The sequence below is a fragment of the Gavia stellata genome, chromosome 17 (genome assembly GCF_030936135.1).
Source record: "Gavia stellata isolate bGavSte3 chromosome 17, bGavSte3.hap2, whole genome shotgun sequence".
NCBI classification, from domain to species: Eukaryota; Metazoa; Chordata; class Aves; order Gaviiformes; family Gaviidae; genus Gavia; species Gavia stellata.
In genome coordinates, this window is record NC_082610.1 from 1,605,908 (window position 1) to 1,627,307 (window position 21,400).

At 51.3% G+C, this 21,400-nt stretch overlaps 1 protein-coding gene across 1 annotated transcript in view; it reads left to right on the forward strand.

Moving 5' to 3' along the window:
• The window catches only part of EPS8L2 (EPS8 like 2), a 67,825-nt gene that overhangs the window by 30,059 nt on the left and 16,366 nt on the right, over window positions 1-21,400 (forward strand). Inside the window, exons 5-11 of the mRNA XM_059826069.1 lie at window positions 11,036-11,100; window positions 15,981-16,142; window positions 17,059-17,208; window positions 17,354-17,433; window positions 17,570-17,709; window positions 20,666-20,745; window positions 21,244-21,370. Of these exons, the coding sequence (XP_059682052.1) occupies window positions 11,036-11,100; window positions 15,981-16,142; window positions 17,059-17,208; window positions 17,354-17,433; window positions 17,570-17,709; window positions 20,666-20,745; window positions 21,244-21,370 (804 nt within the window). The remainder of the gene's footprint in view (window positions 1-11,035; window positions 11,101-15,980; window positions 16,143-17,058; window positions 17,209-17,353; window positions 17,434-17,569; window positions 17,710-20,665; window positions 20,746-21,243; window positions 21,371-21,400) is intronic.

The following is a 21,400-nucleotide window of genomic DNA, read 5'->3' on the forward strand; positions in this document are numbered from 1 at the left end:
GGTCCGGTGTTTCCCGTACATACCGCTGCTCCCAAGGGACCTGCTCTGCTTGCCCCAGACGGACACACAGCTGTGTCTGTCTCCAACCAGCCGCACGCCCCTGGCCAGCACATTGCACCCTCGGGCACTGCTTCCCCTGCTCCTGCCCTTTGCCAGGGCAGACCGGAGGCTGCTCAGAGGAGGGAGCGTCCCTGGATGCATTTGCCCAGTGCAGTGGGACAATAACAAGGAGTCAAAGTGCTCCTGCAGTAGGTGGAAGGCAGTGCAGTTTTTCGATGTGCTGTCGCCGTTTGCTTCCCCAGTCCACCACAAGAAAGCCCTGGGCAGCGCTGATCCCAAGTCCGAGTCGGAGAGGTGCCCGAGACAGTAATTCCCCGTCTCCAACACTGCCAGCCTTGAATAACTCCCTTGTCCTCCCCCACTGCTCCTTCGGTGCCATTTCAGCTTCTTTCCCACATGAGATTCCAGCTTCAGATTACCCCGGCTCCCCTCCGACGCTGCCTGGGTGGGTGACCGTTTTATTCAAAGCCTTGGACATTTAATACCCCAACTGCAAACAGGGCTGGAAGAAAAATAGGAAGCCAGCATTCCTGTTGGTTCCTGCAGATCAAAACGCAGCGGTGGGTAAGACGGGGAACGTGGAGGCTCAGCTCAAGCCTGACTGGAGCTACCCGGAGGAGCAGGCTCTGCTCTGGGTGCTGCCGGCTGGAAATCCCAGTCGGCTGAGCTCAGCCCCGGCCGCAGAGCTGCCTTGCAACCGCTGTGACCCGCTGCGAGCAGCCCTCGTGTCCGCAACGCAGGGCTTTTGGGATGGCATGGGGGGCTGCAGAGAGGGACCCGCCACCTCCGACGCTGCGGTGCCCACTCGGCATCTCCAGTGGCCCTTTTTCTTTACCACTTCAAGAGTGCTGAGCACAAGTTCTCTCCTTGCATGGAGTAACTGCTCAGAGCTTATTCAGAGGAACACGTTCTTAAATCAAAATCGGTTGTTGGATATGCCCAAGTGCCTTGGGAACAAAAGCTGTCTTAGTAACAACAACAAAAAAAGGAAACTTTTCATTAGGTGTTTTTTTGGTCCTCAAGTGAAGCAAATTCATCAGCTTGTTTAATTAAATCAAGGTTCCCCCAATCTTACTAAATGTATTCTGACATTCAAAAAATGTCATTACCAGCTATAAGAAGCTCAGCAAACAACACTTTGGATTGTTCGGTGAAAAATAATTTGGCGTATTTCTTCCAGCTCTGGTTGTAAAGGAAAAAAAAGAACACCTCTCCCCAGGAGCCTCCCCTGCAGCTCCTCACTACCCTGATTATCTTCCTCTGAGCGGCCCCCGGGTGCCTGCCCAGCGGACAGCACGCTACCGCGCTCACCGCCTCGCGCTCCCCGGCACGCTGCCGCAAACACGCGGCGGTTCTTACTGTACTCAGCCCTTGCGCAACCCGGGAGGTGGGTCAGGTTTTTATTTGCTCTTCTAGAGTGGGTTGTGTCTTCAGCTAATAAAAGAGGAATGTGAGTGCTCGGGTCTGAGCTAGTGGCAAATATTAAGCGTGCCGAGGAGGAATTCAGCCTCGTGACACCTATTAGCAGCTGCCGAGACGCTATCAGTAAAGCGGCTCCCGGCTGCCACAGACCATTCATACCTCTGGCTGCCCCAAACTCAATGAGAGGGTTTTCACGCACTTAAGAGCTTCCAGATCATGCACTAACGTGTCACCCGTGAGCGATAGCTGCCCTATGCAAAGATTCCCAGCGTCACAGCCACCGATACAGACAAGCTCTGGCAGTTCAGAAGGTACCGTGGTGCTAACGGGAAAACCAGGGAGCTTTACGCTTCCTAAGAAGCTGCAAAGATGCTTCCAAAAACGGAGCTCTCCCCGCGCCAGCTGGCCAGGCGCGGGGACCCCCAAGCAGGGGAGCCTCCGCAACAGCAGAAGCAAGGTACGGACCTGCGGCTGCCTCCGTGTTGGGAGCTCAGACGCAGCAGGTCTGTGCGGTGCCCGAAACCAGATCCTTGACTAACCCTGCAGAACCTGGAGCATCCTCCCACTCGGTGAGGAAGCGGGAACCTGTCGGATCGGCAGAGCTGTGCTGCCGCAGATGCGCAGACAGACTGCCAGATCAGATCTGGCCCCGCGCTCGGATCCTGGGAACGGATGCTGTTTCGTAAGGCTGCTTCATAACGCGAGCCCGGCACATTTGCATCATTGCCATTAGCATAGGGAGGCATTTGCTGCTCTGTTTCTCCTCTGGAGGGCTGCGTCCTGACCCGCTGGTTTGGCACAAAGACTAGCTCATGCTACACTGGCAGGTTACTATGCACTGCTAGATAATGTATAGATAATATAAAGAACTGGCAAGCTCCAGAAGCCAACAGCCAGGACTTTCCTTAGGCTGTTCTAATGGACGTGGAGGCCAGGGAGGTCTCTAGCATGATGCAGGGAATCAAGGAGAGGTCCTTAGTCTGGTACTGCCGACGAAAACAAAGCTAATCCGATGTGTCTTTTGTTCCGTACGGAGAGTTTCACGTATGACTTGTCCCTCCCCAACGTTTTCTGCTGTGCCTTCTGCCCAGCTACGGCTGAAAACAAATACTGGGAGAGACAGGGAGGATCAGGGAGGATCTTGTGTGATAGAACTCTCTAATTAGTGAGAGGAGGGTGTGCATGGAGGGGAGGCTGGGGCCTTCGCAGCTCCGGTGTAACCGGCTGCATTTGTTACAGAGGCACCTGCTTACACCACAACCGACTTTGGCCCCGGCGCGTGGCAAGAGCACCGGCGAGGTTTTGTTTAGAGCAGTTTAGAAGGTAAAAGGATGGAAAGAGATGGTATCTGGGGAGCGAGCTTTGGGGTCCTGCCTGTAGCAGCCTGTAACCCCCGTGCAGCTCAGCGTAGCACCACGACCGCTCCCCCCGAAACACCGGGAACACAGTGTCATGGCAGTCCCGAGGCTGTTCCACCCTCTCGCAGACACTTAAGAAAATGCAAAGAGAGCAGAAAAAACCGCTAGAACCCACTAACAACCCGGGGAAAGCAGAGCGTGGCGGGAGCGCACCTCGTTCAGCCTCTTTACCCCATATGCAGAGGCACAAGTGTCTTCTGCGTGGAGAGGTACGGTCATACAGCTGTACCCCAGCACAGTCACCAGCCAGAGATGCTTTTGTCACACCTCTCAGCTAACATCTTTTGGCTATCTGCTTCAGGGTCGGATAAGCGGAACCCCAGAGGAGCCCGTTCCCCTCCTCCCTAGGCTGACGTTCCCCCCCGCGAATACGCACAGGCCGTTTCGGAAGCTGGCAGCCGAGGCAGGACCCAAGCCCAGACGCCCTGTTGGGTGTCTTACCCCTACGACCACCCTTTCTCCCACCCTTGGTACCTCTGGTACGTTGTACTGGGGATGCTCTGCCCCGCGGGCTTGGCAGAGCCATGCACGAAGAGAGACAAGCCGGCTTCTGCCCTCCTTTGCACTGCTCTACATCCCTAGAGACTTTAACCAAGTTATTTCAGCTCGGAGCTGGTCCCAGCGGGCAGAATTTATCCCGCTAGCCGATCTCTTGTGCACACAATCCATCGGGCTGAAGGGAGTGTTCACAGCCACATCCTAACTCCCTGCAAAAAAGGGTGTTGCGTAGAAACAGGGAGGGAACTTGGCATGAAAGATGCGGTTTGGCTTCCTGGACCGAGCGGATAACCCCATCCCTCCAGGATGTGCATCCATCCTGCCTTTTTTTTTTTTTCCCCCCTCGTTTATTACTCTCTTTCATCCCTTTCACTCCTTAACATAAAGCCAAACAGGACGCTCTCCCTTCCAGCCAAGATTTTAGCCTCATCACTGGGACTTCAGCCCAGCACCCCGTTTTGAGCCCTTGGGTAAAACCCACCGTGTTACCTCGGCAGTGGTCTGAGCTTTTTCCATTTCCTCACGTGGCCACTGGTGCCAGTGGGAAACATCGTTCCCACAGCACTGTTTATCCATAAGGTGTTGGCGACAGATAACGTTCTTCAGAGAAGGGCTTTGCAGTTTTCCCCATACCTCTGGGTACGAGGCAAGATTAAAGCTAGCTGCTTAGGAAAGGACCGAACAACTGCACTGAATTCAGTTAAAGAACCATATATAGGGGGTTTTTTTCCCCCGACAGGCGTGGCTTAGGGTTCACTGGGCCAAATCCTTAGGGGCAAGAGATGAGACAATTTACCCGAGTGCATGCATGGCCCACGTGGCATCCATGCTCAAGTCACACAAAACTTTCCGGATCACCCACGCCGTTCGCACAACAAGCATTTGGGCTCAGCAACGGTGACTGTGAACTACCCGTCATTGCGCTTTAGGCCACAGGAGCGGATCGCAGCAGCCACCTTCCTCCAAACGCGACAGGATCCCCGTGCCGTGAGGGTTTTTTTGTTGCCAGCCATCAAAAGCGAGGGACAAAGCTGTATTGTTTTCCCATCTATTTGGCTCTCTTGGCAGACAGAAGGGAAAAAGTACGGCGGTGGTCACTGGGGGCTCCTGCCAGCTTTTATCACCTTCAGATGTTTGCTGCACCAGTGCCGCAGCCCTGGAGCTCTCCTCGCCCTTTGCAGCCCATCCCATGTTATATCCACAGAGTCCTCCACCGCTACAGCCTCTAAAGGGCACAGCCGAAGATAATTCATTTAAACAGAGGTGCGGATTGGTGTCTAAGCTCTGACAGCAGCTGCCGTCTAATTTTGGGAAAAATCATCGCTCTATTGCTGTAATGCTTATTTATTGCATGGGGATTACATGAATTCTCCACCTCCTGGGGACAGGGTATGGGTTGGATAACATGTTATGGTGCTCGGGTCTTCTCGATTGCAAGAGGCTGTAGAAATGCAAAGTGTCGTAGTAGGAGAGGTGTCAGATAAACCGGGAGGAAATAAGCTGCTAACATGCCAGCGTTCATTCATACAAAATGAAGCAGGGAGGGGACAGGGCTGCGCAGAAGGGCAGGGTGGGAGCCAGCCAGGACAAGCGACCTGTCTTCAAGTCTTTTCTGGCCAAGGGAGTTCACCTGTCCGATGGAAAGGATCCCCCGTGATCTGTAGGGTCAAACAGCCACAGATCTCCCTGCAGGCATCGTTCTGTGCGTGGCACAATTGGTTCAGCCCACCACAACCAGAGACAGATTTCAGCTACGGCAAACAATGGTGCATCCACAGAAAGCTCTGCGATGTTTCACCACATTGCTTTGAAGCAAACAAACCAAAAAAACCCTCATTCTTTTTAAAGCACCCCCGCTTCTCGGATAGATGTGGCCTAAGACTGACTATTTTGTCATTTGCAGCATGGATCTTTACTTTTTCCTGTGTTAAAATCAAAACTCAACGCTAGGAAAGGAGATTCCGGTGCTCTGGCACCCTGCTGTCCCCGGAAAGCCTGGCTGGTTTTCAGCCCACGTGGTTATATTTGCGGATGCCCGGAGGAAACACAAAAATAAAAGTTTCCATGGGTGTGGGGACCAGGTGGAAGCCAATGAGACAGAAGGGATTTCAAGAGAAGGAACAAGCAGACATCTTAAAGAAAGGGACAGGAAAGAGAAGATGCAGAAACACCCCCTTCTCACCCTGGGCAGCTTCTGGGACTACGCTCGAATGGTGTCCTCAGACAAAATAGAGGCACTTTCTTCTAGTTTTGCGACTTTTAAAGGTAATGCAGAAACGCCCCCAGAGAGAATCAACAGAGGGAGGAGGAACATCTGCATCTTCTCCCTGCCACGGGGCTTGCTTCTGTCGCTGGAAGAGGCTGGAAATGGCTAAAGGGGCCTTTGCCCCCTGAGTGAGCTTCACCCCGGGTGCGGGTGATGGGAAGCAGGGCTATGCAGAGCCCTGAGGTTTTGACAGGTCCCCAAGATTTTCAAGGGCTTCTCCAAACCTTTTCTCAGAGATGCATGCTGCGATCTCCCCTGACCATCACACGTGGAACTGCTTTGAGCTTGGAGAATGGGGCAAAGGCATCGGAGGGGACCCCAGAAAGTCCGTAGGCAACCAGCCACAGCCCTGACCATTGCTACAGCTCCACGGGCTGGTCTCCTACCAGAAATGCAGTCCTATGCTAGCCTCCCCCCGGAAACCCCATCCCCCTGGTATACCTTCCCTTCCTGGGGGACTAGCAGCTCTTGACACGGTTCTGCACCCTTCCTTTCAGGGCTGGAGACGTTTGCCTGTCCTAATGTAAAACCCCTTTGTTTCCAGACCAACCGCTTCAGCCTTTTCAACTCCCTTTTAAAAAGGGGGGGACAGGATGTCTTAAAAAAAAAAATCCAAGTTTGTCTCCATCCCACACAGACACGGTGTTCTCATTTCCATTAGTGTCATCTATTTACATGAGAAATGCTTGGTGAGGAAATTGAGGTTATGGAGAGAAAAAAAAAGTTGCTCACATCAGACACGAATCCCTGCGGTGTGTGGTGCCGTGTGCCCTCTTCCAGACCTTGCCCCACATTTGAAGTAGGGCAGACTGCAATTAAAACACACAGCAAACAGAAAATGCCATTGACCCTTCAATGCAAGCCTAAGGTGGGAAGTGGCCGTGCTGAAATATTAATTAATTTACTCAAGGTCACTCTGGAAGCTAATAGCTGAGCAGGGTGCTGTGCTGCGTGTCTGAGGTCTTTCCCTCCAAACTGTCCTCGCTCCACCTCTGACTGGGCGCTGGTGGTGTAAAAGACACCGGCTCGGAGACCTGCAGCCTCCGTTAACGCCTATGCCAGCGTGCCCACCGATAAATCGTTCCTCCTTGTGAACAGCAGCCACTTCGGGGCTACCAGGAATTAGACGCAGAGGCAAAACACACTGCTTTGTTTTCAGTCACAGGCATACAAGGTGCTCACGTGTCCTGCCAAGCTGATCACAGAATCACTGAGGTTGGAAAAGACCTGTAAGACCATCAAGTCCAACCATCACCCCAACCCCACCATGCCCACTAAACCATGTCCCGCAGTGCCACGTCCACACGTTCCTTGAACACCTCCAGGGATGGTGACTCCACCACCTCCCTGGGCAGCTTATTCCAGTGCTTCACCACTCTCTCCGTTAAGACATTTTTCCTAATATCCAGCCTGAACCTCCCCTGGCGCAACTTGAGGCCATTTCCTCTTGTCCTATCGCTTGTCACTTGGGAGAAGAGACCAACACCCCCCTCCCCACAACCCCCTTTCAGGCAGTTGTAGAGAGCAATGAGGTCTCCCCTCACCTCCTCTTCTCCAGACTGAACACCCCCAGCTCCCTCAGCCGCTCCTCATCAGACTTGTGCTCCAGACCCCTCACCAGCTCTGTCGCCCTTCTCTGGACACACTCCAGCACCTCTATGTCCTTTTTGATGGCACACCTCAAGCTTAAAGAGTGTTAGAAAAGTCTTAAAAAGCATTAGAAATCCGTTTCTGTCAACCCTTGCCAGGCTCCAAGCAAAAGCAGCGGCATCTCTTTTCACGTTCCTTGTCTCTGGGCTATCTTTGCATGTTTAGCATGCTCCTGCAGCCGCAGACAGGTTTGCTGTCAGTGCTCAGCCCTGTGTCTTTGGAGAAGTATCGAGAGGAGCTCAGTTTAAAAGCTCTTCTCTGCTGGCCAAGGAGAAAGGTGAAAACCCCAAGCTAAATCCCAAGGAAAGGAGCTCTTCGTGCCCGTGCTTGTTGTGGAGGGACACCTGCTGGCAATGCCCGCCGAGCCCAGGGACACACTCGCCCTCCTTCCATGGAAGCCAAGTAGGAATAAAAGCCTAGCAGAGATGCAAGGGGAGTCTAGGGGAAAAGGTTCGCACCAACGAGGTGGAATCCAAAAGCAAACGCACGCTGCAAACCTGCACGTATCCCAACTCCACCGCCCCTTGTGCCTGACCAACTTTTCGCAGCCCCAAACCCAGGCACGTCACGGGAGCGAGAGCGCCTGACAGTCACTTGGCAAGAAAATGGTGCGAAAGACCCACAGTCCGATATACCCGAGAGGTTTGAGCTTGTTCAACCATAACCGGTTTTTAACCACCTCCCCACCAGATTTTAGGACAGCCAAAGAAACCCCAAATTCCTGCTAGGTGCGAGCTAAATCCAAGTAAGCTGAAACAGGAGCGTTCCAGGGTGGGCTGGCTGGAAATCCTATCCCATTCTAGGCAGGAAAAATCTAGGCATGAAGCTGCACGTTGCATGCAGGGGCACACATACTCGTGAGGAAGGACATTTGCAGAAATCCTGGCAATCAGTGCCGAGGAGGCACGTATCTATAAGATATTTTAACTCAATAAGAATGTCAACTCTCTGGGAAAGCAGCAGGTTCAGCCCAGCTTCTCCTTCCTTTGGGCAGGATCTGCTGGCAGGAGGTTTAAATAACAGCTATTCAGGGGAGACGCGAATACAAGGACACCCCCAAGACTAAGGGCAAGTTCCCAAGCCGGTGCTTTGGGGGTTGTTTTCTGCTCTTGTCACAGCAGGATGCTCCGTTCGCTGCATTTAGTCCTTGCTAGCACTCTTCTGCATGCAGTGCTTAAAGGAGAACACATGTCAGTGTTGGCAAATTACCCCCCAGCCAACACTCAGGCGGTAATTCAGTGTCCCACCTTCTCCACCACCAGCTTCAGGAACTGCCATCCTTTCCAGTCCTGACCCTCATTTCTCCGTCCCATTGCTGCAGTCCACTGACCCCTCCGCTGTCCCCGTGCAACTGTTTGTGGGACAAGTTCACCCAAGCGATCTCAGGGAAAGGGACGGACGGGATGCACGCTCCGAACTAGCAGGAGCGGCAACGGGAACAGCAGCAGCAGGCAGCTGCTGGGGAAGGTGGTGTCCATTTGCAGGAGCCTCAGTGATTCCTGGTAGCTTTGGAGATGTATAGGACAGGCTTAGTAGATCTTGTAGAAAACAACTCCATGGTTTGGGAGCAACCAGGGGACTGCGCTTTCTTGGGGTGAAGTGGTCAGAGAGCGTTTTTGCTGGGCTGTAGCCAAAAGAGAAGGAAAAGGCTGTCAGAGCAGCACTGCTTCAGTCACTACTTGTGCTGACCATGACAGCTTTCCCTTCTGTGGGTGCCCTGAACCCCTCCATCACGCTTGCTGGACCTCTTCCCATGCAGAGACACAAGGCAGGAGACCCACGGGGGGAGCGGGTGCATGCACCATGCACCCTTCCTGCACACACCCCGGCTCCTCTCCCTGACCAGCAGCTTGGGGGTCCCCCCCACTGTCACCCGACAGCAACCACGATAAGATAGGCTTGTAAAGAGTCTGCTAACCCGGGGAGAACTCGGTGCCTGGGCTGGTGTTTGTCCTGCTGAACAAACGAAAAGGGTGCAAACCTTTGGAGGACGGCAAAAGGAAAAGTCAAACACACCATGGTGTCCCTAGGGAGGGGCTACATCACCGCACCTTCGTTGGGCCACTACCCTCTTTCTCAAATTACCACCTCAAGGAATGACCAGACAGAGCCCTGGTTGCCCATAGCCCGTCCACGTAGGCAGAGGCCACTGCTCCAGCAGACCCCGCTCCTTCCCAGAGCTCCGTACCACCCCCAGCCCCTTCCAGTTACTGCCCTGCCCTTGCTCCGCTTTATAGTCACTTCATGTCACTGTCTGCACTTCGAAACAGACTTTTGGTTTTCTGTCTTTTTTTATAAAAAAAGAAGTCACCTTCTTTTAATTACAAGGAAAGCTTCAATTTGCAGCAATCAAAAATATTACCAGTATTTCTTGTAAGTCTTTGGGGAATGTTTTTCAATTAAAATGTGACATGCTACTAAAAATATAAACTAAAGAAACATTTTGGAAAGTTTTACCTGGGTCTTGCACCACTTCACCAAAAAGATTTGGAAACCGACCGAATGAGTTCCTACGAGGATATTCATTTTCTAGGTGCCAGCCTCTTTAATGTGAAATTTGTTCAGTGAGACCACATGTTCCACGTTCAAAGAAAAGGGGAAAACCAAGAGAGAAGCCAACATCCCCAGGAAGGCATTAAAGAGAGCTTTGAAGTAAACCACAAATAAACTAAGATTAATATATACTTCTTTAAAACACGAGGAGCCCTAACGTGTGCTGCGTTATCAAATCCCCTTGGTTGTGACTGTTGCTACAGAGGACAGGATGTTCTAACGCAGGGTTTAGGAAGGGTGAAAACCTGTAAAACTGCCATGGCATTTTCTCGGCAAACCAGAGATCAGAGATTGTCCTCAGCTGGTGAGGAAGACGTTTTCAGTTTGGATGCTCCCAAATCACTCTGGGCCTGGATAGCTTCTCCTCTGCTCTACAAGCAAAGTCTTTATAAGGAATCCCTGGACAAGTAGCAATTAAACAGCGACCAAGAGTTGGCAGGGTAAAATTCTTGTAGGAATATATTGAATAGCTTCACGAAATTCCAAGCAATTTTTTCCCCAATTGCTCTTTACTGCTGCTTTCCAGTAAGAAACGCAGGAAGTAATGATGATTTGTTGCCTCATAAAAATATTGTACAAGGAACACACGTTCTGAGCGGCTGGGCTTGGTCCCTACAGCCCTTCCTACCTAACTACCGCCCTTTACTGCGGCTTGCCAGGAAACAAAAGAAAGCAAACTAAAAGCGTCACGGTACCGCAGAAGGTTTCTTCTGGAGTACAATTCAAAGGGCTGTTATTGTCCAAACTGGTGGGTTGTGGTTGGATTTTTTTCTTCTTGCCACGTGCATGTCGTAGCCTTCTGCCAGCCTTCTCAAGCCACTCCTCACCTCCCCAGCCCTCTTCCAAGAGCTTCCCTGATCATTTGTTGTCTGGGGCTTTCCTTTACACTGGGTTCAATTACCTGCACAAGTGGTGCTGACCTCTAGGAATCAAATTATCAGCAGCATTAAGGGATACAACTTGAATGTGAACCCTACACACCCAATTTGCCGATCCTTGTTACGAAACTTAATATGTCTTATTATTCCCCATACTCTGATTGAAGCTGGAAGCTCAGAGACTATGAGAAAGACTGTAGCAGCCCATCACGAGAGCTGTAATTCTCAAACCCCGATATACCCATGAACAGCCACTACAATGAAGGCTTGTTTTCTTCTTTTTTTTGCAGAACAAAGGAAAAAATACTCCAACTCCAATGTCATTATGCATGAGACTTCACAGTACCACGTACAGGTGAGTACGCAATGAAACGTTAAGGGGCTGAAAGGCCAACGTCGGCGATAGATGCTGGTAACGCGACGTGTTTCGTTTGTACTGGACCTTCATTAGGCCAAAGAGGAGTTGGGAACCTTCTTACGATAAGCAAATGTCGCTCTTCGCACCCTGAGAGGGGCAAACAGCAAAGCTGCTTGAAACCTCCTATTTCTTTTCTGCAGTTCCCGGCTCCGCGATGCCGGTAGATAAACTTGTCTCCTGAGCTTCCCACCCAGCTGGGTGCACTCACTATTTCTAGCTCCTAGGCTGTAGGACACACTTTCAGACTTAGCCATCCGCCGTAACTGCCCTCCTTGAGCTGTGGGTCATGGCTCAGGTCATGGTCCTGCCAGCCTGGACCCCGGAGCCGAGACCACGCAAGTCCTCTCAATCACACCTAACACGCCACTGATGCTGGGGTCACCTGGGCTTCTCAGCCGATCCCTTCGAGTAGAAAAGGGTGGGAAAGTAAAGAGCATACATAGGTGGAGCACAGGAATTTCTTCACCACGGACACTTTGAGGAGATAAGCTAAAGGACTACGAGAGCAGCACAAGTCGTGAGACAATTCCTCTCCCAAGACCGACCCCACTCCTTCCTGCGAGTCAGAGGTTTCAGGCTGGACTGGATCCCTCTCCTTTCTCTCCTCTCCTCTTACATATTGCCTGCTCTGTCTAAAATCAATACCAGCTCTCCTGCCATCTTTTATTTCTCTGCTGCTCCTCTCCGCCTCCTTGCTTCGGAAAGCAGCAGTTGTTCCATTATGGTATAGCATTATTTGAAAGTCCACGTCAACAGGCTCTGGCACAGCCCACAGACCCTCCCACAAGACCACAAACAGCATTCCATGGCGCAGCTCTGAATCGTGCTCAAATCCTGTAACAAAGCCAGGTCCAGACTTCAATGGTTTCTCCCATATTGCGTGACCTGGACCCTGACCATTTAACTGTCCCTCCCTCGGATCCCGCACCTTTCTTGGAACTGAAGAGTGGGAGAGACCCCACGTTAGCCAGACTGCTTTGGGGATGGAGAGGGAAATAAAGACTGGTCATTGCTTCTGCATGTCCGGTGCATTGACCTACGCCAAAGAAAGAGGCCCTGGTTTCCATCAGAGAAACTAACCCGAGGGCCAACCAACCCATCAGTGACTCTTACCAAATAAAGTCACTTATGGAAGCAGAGAAGGGACTTTAAACAGTGACCTGTACATGAATTCTTCATTAATTATGCCATATGCCACCCATCTGTGAGTCTCTACCTTGAACTTTGACCAAGGCAAACAGGATTTCAGTGGCAGGCAGTGAGGTAGGAAGAGGTTTCCTCACAAGAGGCATTTTACACCCTTTGAAGTAATCTATAAGCTGATCAAAGTTTAATAGTGACAGAGTCATTGGCCATTCTTACAAAAGCTACTATATTTGAATATATCCATCTAGATATGTTTATATTTGAATATATATATATATTTGGATATATATATTTGAATATCCATCTGGATGAAAAGGGATTTTAACGAAATAAATCAAAGACAGTCACAGGCTTCTCTCCCTCTCACTCCACCAATACCTAAAGAAAATGGAAAAGAAAAAAAAAATATTCTGATGAGTCTGAGTTAGACAAGTAGCTTTCCCCTCCATGAAAATTAACTTACTTAACAGTAAACAACAAAGGAATTTATGAAGATTGTAAACCCGGCAGTTAAAATAATAGTACAGATAAGAATCCCTGTCATCAGATATAAACCAGTTCTCTTCACTGCTCAGAAAGCAGAGGGTTTGTCACCTCCGCGCAGATAATATTGACTTTGCGAATACCTTTTCGGGCACTATTTTACAATTACAGTAACATACACCCGAGCACGTTCTTCATATCTGATTGCATGGCTAATCTCAGCTTTCAGCTCAAATACCTGCCAGGAGTTTTATTTAGACAGTGCCTCACCCAATACCTTTGCTTTATGAACACAGGATTGGGTCTTACACTCTGCAGTGTTTATCCTCTTCTCTGCTCTTTCCAGTCTTTGTGAATTATCCAACAACCACCTTAACAACAAATTGGTTACCACAAATCCTCTCCACCCCTAACTCCCAACATCGACCATCACGTTTAAAGAGTCAGCCCTTTCTGGAGTCAAGAGCAACAGCGGTTCTTGCCTGGGCTTCAACACGACCATCCAAGGCTCCATGCTCCGAGTACCGGATCCTTCTCAGGTCCACGTGGTCTGTATCAGACCCCAACGCTCATGGCCTCTCCTAGGTCCCTTCGTAACCGATTTCCACTGCAGGACGGTGCCGGTTCCCTCCCTGGTGCTGGAGCAGGGTCAGCTTTTGCTGCCTCTTAGCCTGCTTCCCGCTTCGCATCTCCCTGGGCTTTTACAAGGAAAAAAGGACTTTCCTCCCAAGCAACGCTCTCATCCTCCTCCGTCGCCCTTTGAGGCACATGCTGATTGTGGACACGACTCACCGGGTTATTTAATCAGTTCATGAGCTGAGACTGCTACCAGGAACAGACAGATTTTCCCCCAGCCCTTTCTCCTTCTCGGGTTTTGTAGCTCTTGCTTGCTAGTCTCCTGGGACAAAGACTGTCCTTTTGTGCCACGCTGGACCCCGATACGGCACCACTGTAGCAAAGAGTCAGCACCGGAAAGAAACTGCTTGAACCCTAAAACGGTTACGCCTGATCACTAGGAAAAGGCACGAAGACAAGGGATCAGAGGGAGAAAGGCCAGGCAAAACTCATCCCTGAAACAGAGGCAACAAAGAGCCTCTCCGAATTTCACATCCCAATTTGTGGCTTGCTTTAAACGCACCCCATTTTTCCAGCTCTTGCTTTGAAACCAGGCTGCAGGATTTGTGCGTCAAAGACGAGCAGGAGTTTCCGCTGCCGCCATCTGCACAAACACTAAACGCCCGGCAGGACCGTTGCTGGGGGTGCCGCACTGTTGCCCCCAGCCCCACAGCGAACGCCTGTAATGCATCTGCTCTACCCACAGTACCTGGGTCTCCCTGCCAGAAGGGTTAATCTGCCCCACGGCTCTTCAGCTGACCCACAGCTGATTCAGCAGCAACATGGTATTTACCCTAATGCTCTTGAGTAGGGGAAGTGGGGTGAGAGGGTCATGCTGGTGGGTGGGCCATTGATATTCCAGGGAAGAGAGGATCACAGAGTCACTAAGGTTGGAAAAGACCTGTAAGATCATCAAGTCCAACCACCAACTCAACCCCACCATGACCACTAAACCATGTCCCGCAGTGCCACGTCCACACGTTCCTTGAACACCTCCAGGGATGGTGACTCCACCACCTCCCTGGGCAGCCTCTTCCAGTGCTTCACCGCTCTCTCAGGAAAGGAATTTTTCCTAATATCCAGCCTGAACCTCCCCTGGTGCAACTTGAGGCCATTTCCCTTCTCCTCACCAGGAACACAGCCAAGGGAACACGGTGAAAGGGGACCATTTCCTTCCTGAATTTTTCCCCCTGCGCTGTTGTCACCCGAACACGTGGCCTGGCTGTGCTGTCACTCGCACAGGGACAACCGCACGGAAAACAGCCTGGCTGCTCCGAGCAGGCAAAGCTCCCGGCTTCTCCTGCCTTGCAGTCCCCTCTGCTGGCAGACGCACGTTCTCCCCATCCGCAGAGAGAGGTTCTTGATCAGCGTGGAGAGAAATGAATGACCTGGATTTCTGGAGTGGCCTTTACCCGCTGCTGGGGGGGCACACACACCATTTGGACGCGACACACTCCCTCCTGCAGCCGCCTCCCTGCCCTGCCCAGCGTTCCCCTCGCACGGAGCCCCAGCAGCAGTCCGAAGCCCGCAGGCGCAGCCCGATGATGCGAACTCTTCCTAAACACGAGTGCCAAGCGCAAGGCTCGGATCGCCAGGCGCTTCAGGACACAGTTAGAGCAGGGATGGGAAAGCACGCGAGGGCAGTCATACCGGCGACGTTACCACCTTACCTGAGCCGCTCCCAGCCCGAGCGTGCACGCAAGGCAGCGCAAGAGCGGAGGACGGCGCGGAAGCCGGGCTGGTAGTGGGAAGAGCACTAGGCTGGGTTTATAGGAGAGGTGGAGGGAGGGAGGAAAAGCAGGGAAATCTAGCAAAGCCACAGTGCAGGACAGTAGCAAAAAATCTCTTCTTGCAGTCAGCAGTGCCAATTCTCACTATCTTGAGGGCTGATTTGGGCTGTTTTGAGGGGATTGAAGGGCTGGTGCAGAGTCAGCTGCCAGGTTTGGAGCCGTCTCGCAGACCGGGTAGCTTTGCAGCGCAGAAGCTCTCTGGTGCAGCCGTGCTGCCCATCGAATTACCCGGGGCAGGGGACCTGGCCGAATCCCACACATCGCGGGGATCCCGCCTCGGCACAGAGGACTAACATTTGCCTGTGGCTTGTGTGAGCTCTTTGCCCGGGACAAATCCCACGCAGGGAGATCCGCTGTGTGAGACAAAGTGCAAGTGGTTTTAGCTTGTTGAGTGAAGTTTAACTGCTGTATTTAAACTTCCAAGCCAGTTTCAGAAAAGCCAGGGGACTAACTCGTGTGTACAAAGCATTTGCAAACACGCGCTGCTGGACGGGGGCCAGAGCTGCTAGAATTGACATATGATGAGATAAATATGCAAGTGGTGAAACTCGTTATGAAAACCCTTGCTGCGTTACGAAACCCTAATCTTTCGCCACTACAGACAGGCTGGTACTAACAACCAGAAAACCAGAACGTACACTTTCTGCAGCGACTCTTTCATGCCTGCGCTCTGAAGAGCGGACAGACAATAGTTCAAGCCTTTAGAGATGGTTTCACTGCTGATTTACGGTACACACACAAAGCTTTTTCACCTGTTTTCTCCTCCTTTCCTCCCAACTTCAGCACTTGGCCACGTTCATCATGGACAAGAGCGAGTCCATCGTGACGGTGGATGACGCTATCCGAAAACTCATCTTGCTCAGCTCCAAAGAGAAGATCTGGACGCAGGAGATGCTGCTGCAAGTGAACGACAAGTCCATCCGCCTCCTGGACTGCGAGTCGCAGGTACCCAGAGCTCTGCGAGAGCTACCCACGGGTTGGCGCGTGGGGTGCGGTGCGTACCCTTCCCATTCTGCCTGGGAGGGCCATTTCTAAGGAACCCAGACAGGGGCGAACTGCTACCAAAAGCCACTGCTGGGTGGCTGAGACTAATTCAAAGGGCAGGTAGGTGTGGGATGATTTCTTCACGGCTCCAGAGCACAGATACTCCAGGTGAAAGATACCCTGAACTGTGCTCCAGGCCAACAGTAAAACTGCTTTCTGTGGGAGCGATGCAGACTTACAGGTCCACAGAGATCTGCATAGAGCATAAGTAGAGAGGGAAGGACATATTACTTGCGTTAAAATAACACGCAGGATCACCTGCCTGAGGACAGTGCCCCATTTCGACAGGTGATACATGTACACAGCGCACCTAATCCGAGGGGAAAGAGCAGCCAGATAGTGGGAGAGGGATGGTGCTGCCCTGATTTTAGCAATGAGAAGCTAAAGAATATTCGCCCAAGGTCATCCAAGGAGACAGCAGGAGGGTAAGCCCCTCACAGAAAGCATCTTTCCTCCCAGTGCTCTGCTGGGATACATGACAAGTGTACTGGTGCAAGTAGAGCACAGCAATAAGATGATGGTGAGCAAAAAAGCTCAAGTTCTTGAAGTCTCACACCGGACCCCATATTCAGGGCTCGGAGGAGAACAAGAGCTCACCTCTCTTTGCCATCCACCTCTCTCCTGTTCCGCAGCCCCAAGCTGCCCCTCTGCAAACCTCGACATGCATCTTTGAAGAGCGCAGCAAACCACTGCTGAGAAGCACACGCTCCACCAGTTCTCTTTCCACAAAGAGGGATCCCAGGAGTTCACACGCAGGACCATTCCCTGTCAGCTCAATAGTTCCCCACGGCCTGACCCCTTCCTCTTTCTCTTCCAGGAGGAGCTGGAGGACTTCCCTCTGCCGACAGTCCAGCATTGCCAAACGGTGCTGAATCAGATGCGCTACTCCTCCATCCTCCTCCTGGTATGTCAGGATTCGGAGCAGCACAAACCCGACATCCACTTCTTCAACTGCGACGAGGTAGAGGTGAGCAGAGCCCTCCTTGCTGGTGCGAAACAGAGAACAAAATATGCTCCCAGCTGGCTGCCAGCCCCATCTTCCTTCGCCCGCTTAGAGCCCTCAGTCCTTTCCAAAGCAAAGCCCTTAAAAACATCCCTGTTTTATCTTTGAGGCGGAGATGGTTCACGAGGACATAGAAAGTGCGCTGGCAGACCACAAGCATGGGAAGAAGATACGGCCACAGACACTCAAGTGAGTACTGCAGGATACAGCTGGGAGTAAGGGAAAAAAAAAAAGCCCCATTTACAACGGTGCATTCACACACCAGTCTGTCAGAAACAGGATCAGCCGCCACTGAGAGGGTTGTGCTGCGTTGTTTCCCTTGCAGAGCAAACCAAGAAAAGATCAGGCAGAGACAATCCATCCTCCCACCGCCGCAGGGGCCGGCCCCCATCCCCATCCAGCACGACATGCGAGGCTCGGCGATGAACAGGAACCGGGTGGCACCCCCTGCCCAGCACGATCCAGGTACGGGGAGCACTCGGCAAGCCTGTCCTAGGGAGGAGGGACTCGTTAGCCCGGAGAGCCGACCCTCCTTAAGTGGCCTGGGATCATTTCAGACCCTGTATTGCAAACACAGGGTTTTTTCACTGTGTTATAACGTAACGTGGACACATACCAAAGGCACATCACTTTGTTCTATCTCTGGCTGTGCTTTATAAACGCCTAAAAATGGGGCTGCAGCAAACACCTGGACCCACTGGGCTAGCAGGGGGCATCTTCTGCGCAACGGCAGCTCAATAAATCAAAGCTCCTAGAAACTCCTTGTAATGACACCTGTATTTTGGGGATACGAAATTCCCAAAAGAGGTGAAAGCCCCTCAAAACTGAGCCATCACATGAAGTTTGGACCAGGCATGGGTGATCTTAAAACGTACAGACAAGACAGATCTGGTCAGAAAGGCAAAATCCTGGCTCTGCTGACTTCCCAGGAGCCAAGATGTCACTCTCAGAAATCAAGTGGTTTGCATGAATTCTCCTAGAGTTGAGTGTGGAAATGCAGATCTGAGCTCACCTCTCTCATGTGCTAATCTAAAATCTTATTCCAAAACCATCCTGACTTCAGCCCGTTTGAGCCGGCTTGAAAAACTTGTATTTCTCTTTGGAGAAAGAAGTAACAGGAATAGAGCTTTTTTCTGTTACCGGGAGCTTTTCTCTGACAAAAGCTCAAACTGACTAAAATGATGAGCAAACTGTAAGCTTTTCTTATCTCTGCCTATTGTGCCACCTTCTCTTAGGATTAATTTCTAGTTTCAAGGAAAACGCATAATCAGGATACTATAAAGAAACTCCAAACACCAGCTGAGGAGAGAAAACACCCATTTTCTGGGAGTGTTCAGGGATGGGATCTGAAGCCAAGCAGCTGCTCTGGCCTCCTGAATGGAGAGCCTGTTTCAGGTCCGGTTTTGCATAATGAAAATAAGATCTGTATTTCAGAGCTGGACCATGTGTAAACATCTGTATTCTGATACACAGCAGTTTTTAGTGAAATGGCCACCCTTAACTCTGCCCTTCCCAGGACGCTTAGCATAAAGCTTTAAGTCCGTTGCTTACGCCAGCAGAGCTGGGCATTTGCCCAGGCAGGATTTCTGCAGCTGAGAACACAGAGCCTGATGTGAAAGCAGGTGACTGGAGAAAGCCTTGACTGATGCCCCTTTGCTGAGATCGCTTCTCCTTTGAAACACGCCTTATTGCTTTTTCTACAAAACCTGTCAAAACTAATCACCTCGGCTAAAAACTTAATGATGTGTATTTTTCACGGTCCTTTGCCAAAACTGCCTCCCCAGTTCTCCCACTTTATACATCCTGCTCCCCAGTTCTCCCACTTTATATATCCTGCTGTCCAAACAACTGCCGTGCCGGCCCTTTCAGAACCCTGTCACCGAGCTGACATGTTATTCTTTTCACAAGAGGCCACCCGAGCAATTGTTCACACTGAAATATCACCCCCTCACCGAGTGTCTGTCTTCTGGAAGCTGGGAGGTGCTTGTGTTTTTTTTTTTTATTGCAGGAGCATTTTTTTTTAAATGCCCATTAAAAACACTTGAGAGACTGCACATGAGTTTGTACAAAAATGCTGATTTGTGCACAGGCCTGCCCAAACATCAGTCATGCAGAATTCCTGGCGTGCTGCTTTCTAGCAAGTGACAGCTGCATTCATTTCCAGGTCTTATTTCTTCTTTCTCAACTACTATTTAGTTAAACTGGTACCTCTGGGACAAGGAAAGCTCCTGCAGAGAGCTGGAGGTTAGAAGAGAGAGTGGGAGTTAATCTAATTTCACTTTATAGAATCACAGCATCACTAAGGTTGGAAAAGACCTGTAAGACCATCAAGTCCAACCACCAACCCAACCCCACCATGCCCACTAAACCATGTCCCGCAGTGCCACGTCCACACGTTCCTTGAACCCCTCCAGCGATGGTGACTCCACCACCTCCCTGGGCAGCCTCTGCCAGTGCTTCACCACTCTCTCAGGAAAGACATTTTTCCTAATATCCAGCCTAAACCTCCCCTGGTGCAACTTGAGGCCATTCCCTCTTGTCCTGTCGCTTGTCACTTGGGAGAAGAGACCAACACCCCCCTCCCCACAACCCCCTTTCAGGCAGTTGTAGAGAGCGATGAGGTCTCCCCTCACCTCCTCTTCTCCAGACTGAACAACCCCAGTTCCCTCAGCCGCTCCTCATCAGACTTGTGCTCCAGACCCCTCACCAGCTCCATCGCCCTTCTCTGGACACACTCCAGCACCTCAATGTCCTTCTTGGAGTGAGGAGCCCAAAACTGAACACAGTATTTGAGGTGCGGCCTCACCAGCGCCGAGTACAGAGGCACGATCCCCTCCCCACTCCCACTGGCCACACCATTTCTGATACAGGCCAGGATGCTGTTGGCCTTCTTGGCCACCTGGGCACACTGCCGGCTCATATTCAGCCGGGTGTCAACCAGCACCCCCAGGTCCTTTTCTGATGAGCAGCTTTCCAGCCACCCGTCCCCAAGCCTGGAGCGTTGCATTCATGTGGAGTGCTCTGCAATGCGCGCAGTGGCTCTTCTGCTCCTCTGCAGGCATAAATCAGCTTAGATGCATCAAAGGCAAAGGATTTAGTGACTCACAGCATCCGGAGACCAGGGCTCACAGCTCTCTGCCCGTAGCTGACAGCTGGGTGCTCTTCATGATTCATTCACTGCTTATATTTGAAAAGAGGCAGTGTATCGACACAGAGGGTTGGTGGGCAGGTGCTGTGACCTTGGAAGGTTTAATCAGCAACTTTGATCACCTCCTGCTCTTTGTGATCTCCTGGGGTGCTCTCATAACCCAGAATAAAGAACCAAGCTGGGAGTTACCATCCCATGGGTGCCTACATTTAATGGAGCCAATTTTCAACCTCTCATAGTAAATGTATTTTCCTCTCCCTCCCTTGTTTGCAGACTATGAACGACGAGGCTCCAGCTCTCATGACCACGAAGAGTCCCGAGCCATCTTAGCGCAGAAGATTGAAAAAGAAACGGTTGGTAACAAGAATGGCGCACAGTCAATAGGCAGAAGGAGATGGAGAAGAGAGGAAGGAAGCAAGGGGCTCCTCCATGAGCAGACATTTTATGCATAATCTAGCGATTGTTAAACTGATCTCTACCATTCATAAAGATAAGGTGAACAAAAGCAAAGCTCCAGCACTGGGTCAGTCATAATCTCCTTTGCCCTGAGATAGCTCTGCGGATTTCAGGTCTGCTCCTCCCCAGCCCACAGTCCTGTCGTGGGGTTATTTTCCAGATGTCCATTAGCAGGGTCACTTGTCACATCAATAAGTAGAGCACACAACCAGGCGCAGCTTTGTGTTTGGAAAGGGATGTATTCAGCTTCATTTCATGCCTGGATTCCCCATCCCTGTGCATTCTTCCAGGAAATGAAGCAGGCACAGAGCCGCACGCTCTGGGATTCGGGCTTCCCAGCTGTGTGCAGTTTGGGCTCTCTTTCACCTTGGTTTGTTGCATTTCTGTCCTCACAGCAAATCCTGAACTGCACTCTGGATGACATCGAAATGTTTGTCGCCAGGCTTCAGAAGGCTGCAGAGGCATTCAAACAGCTCAACCAACGGAAGAAAGGGAAGAAGAACAAGAAGAAAGGGCCAGCAGGTACAGTGCAACAGCTAGAACAAACGGGGA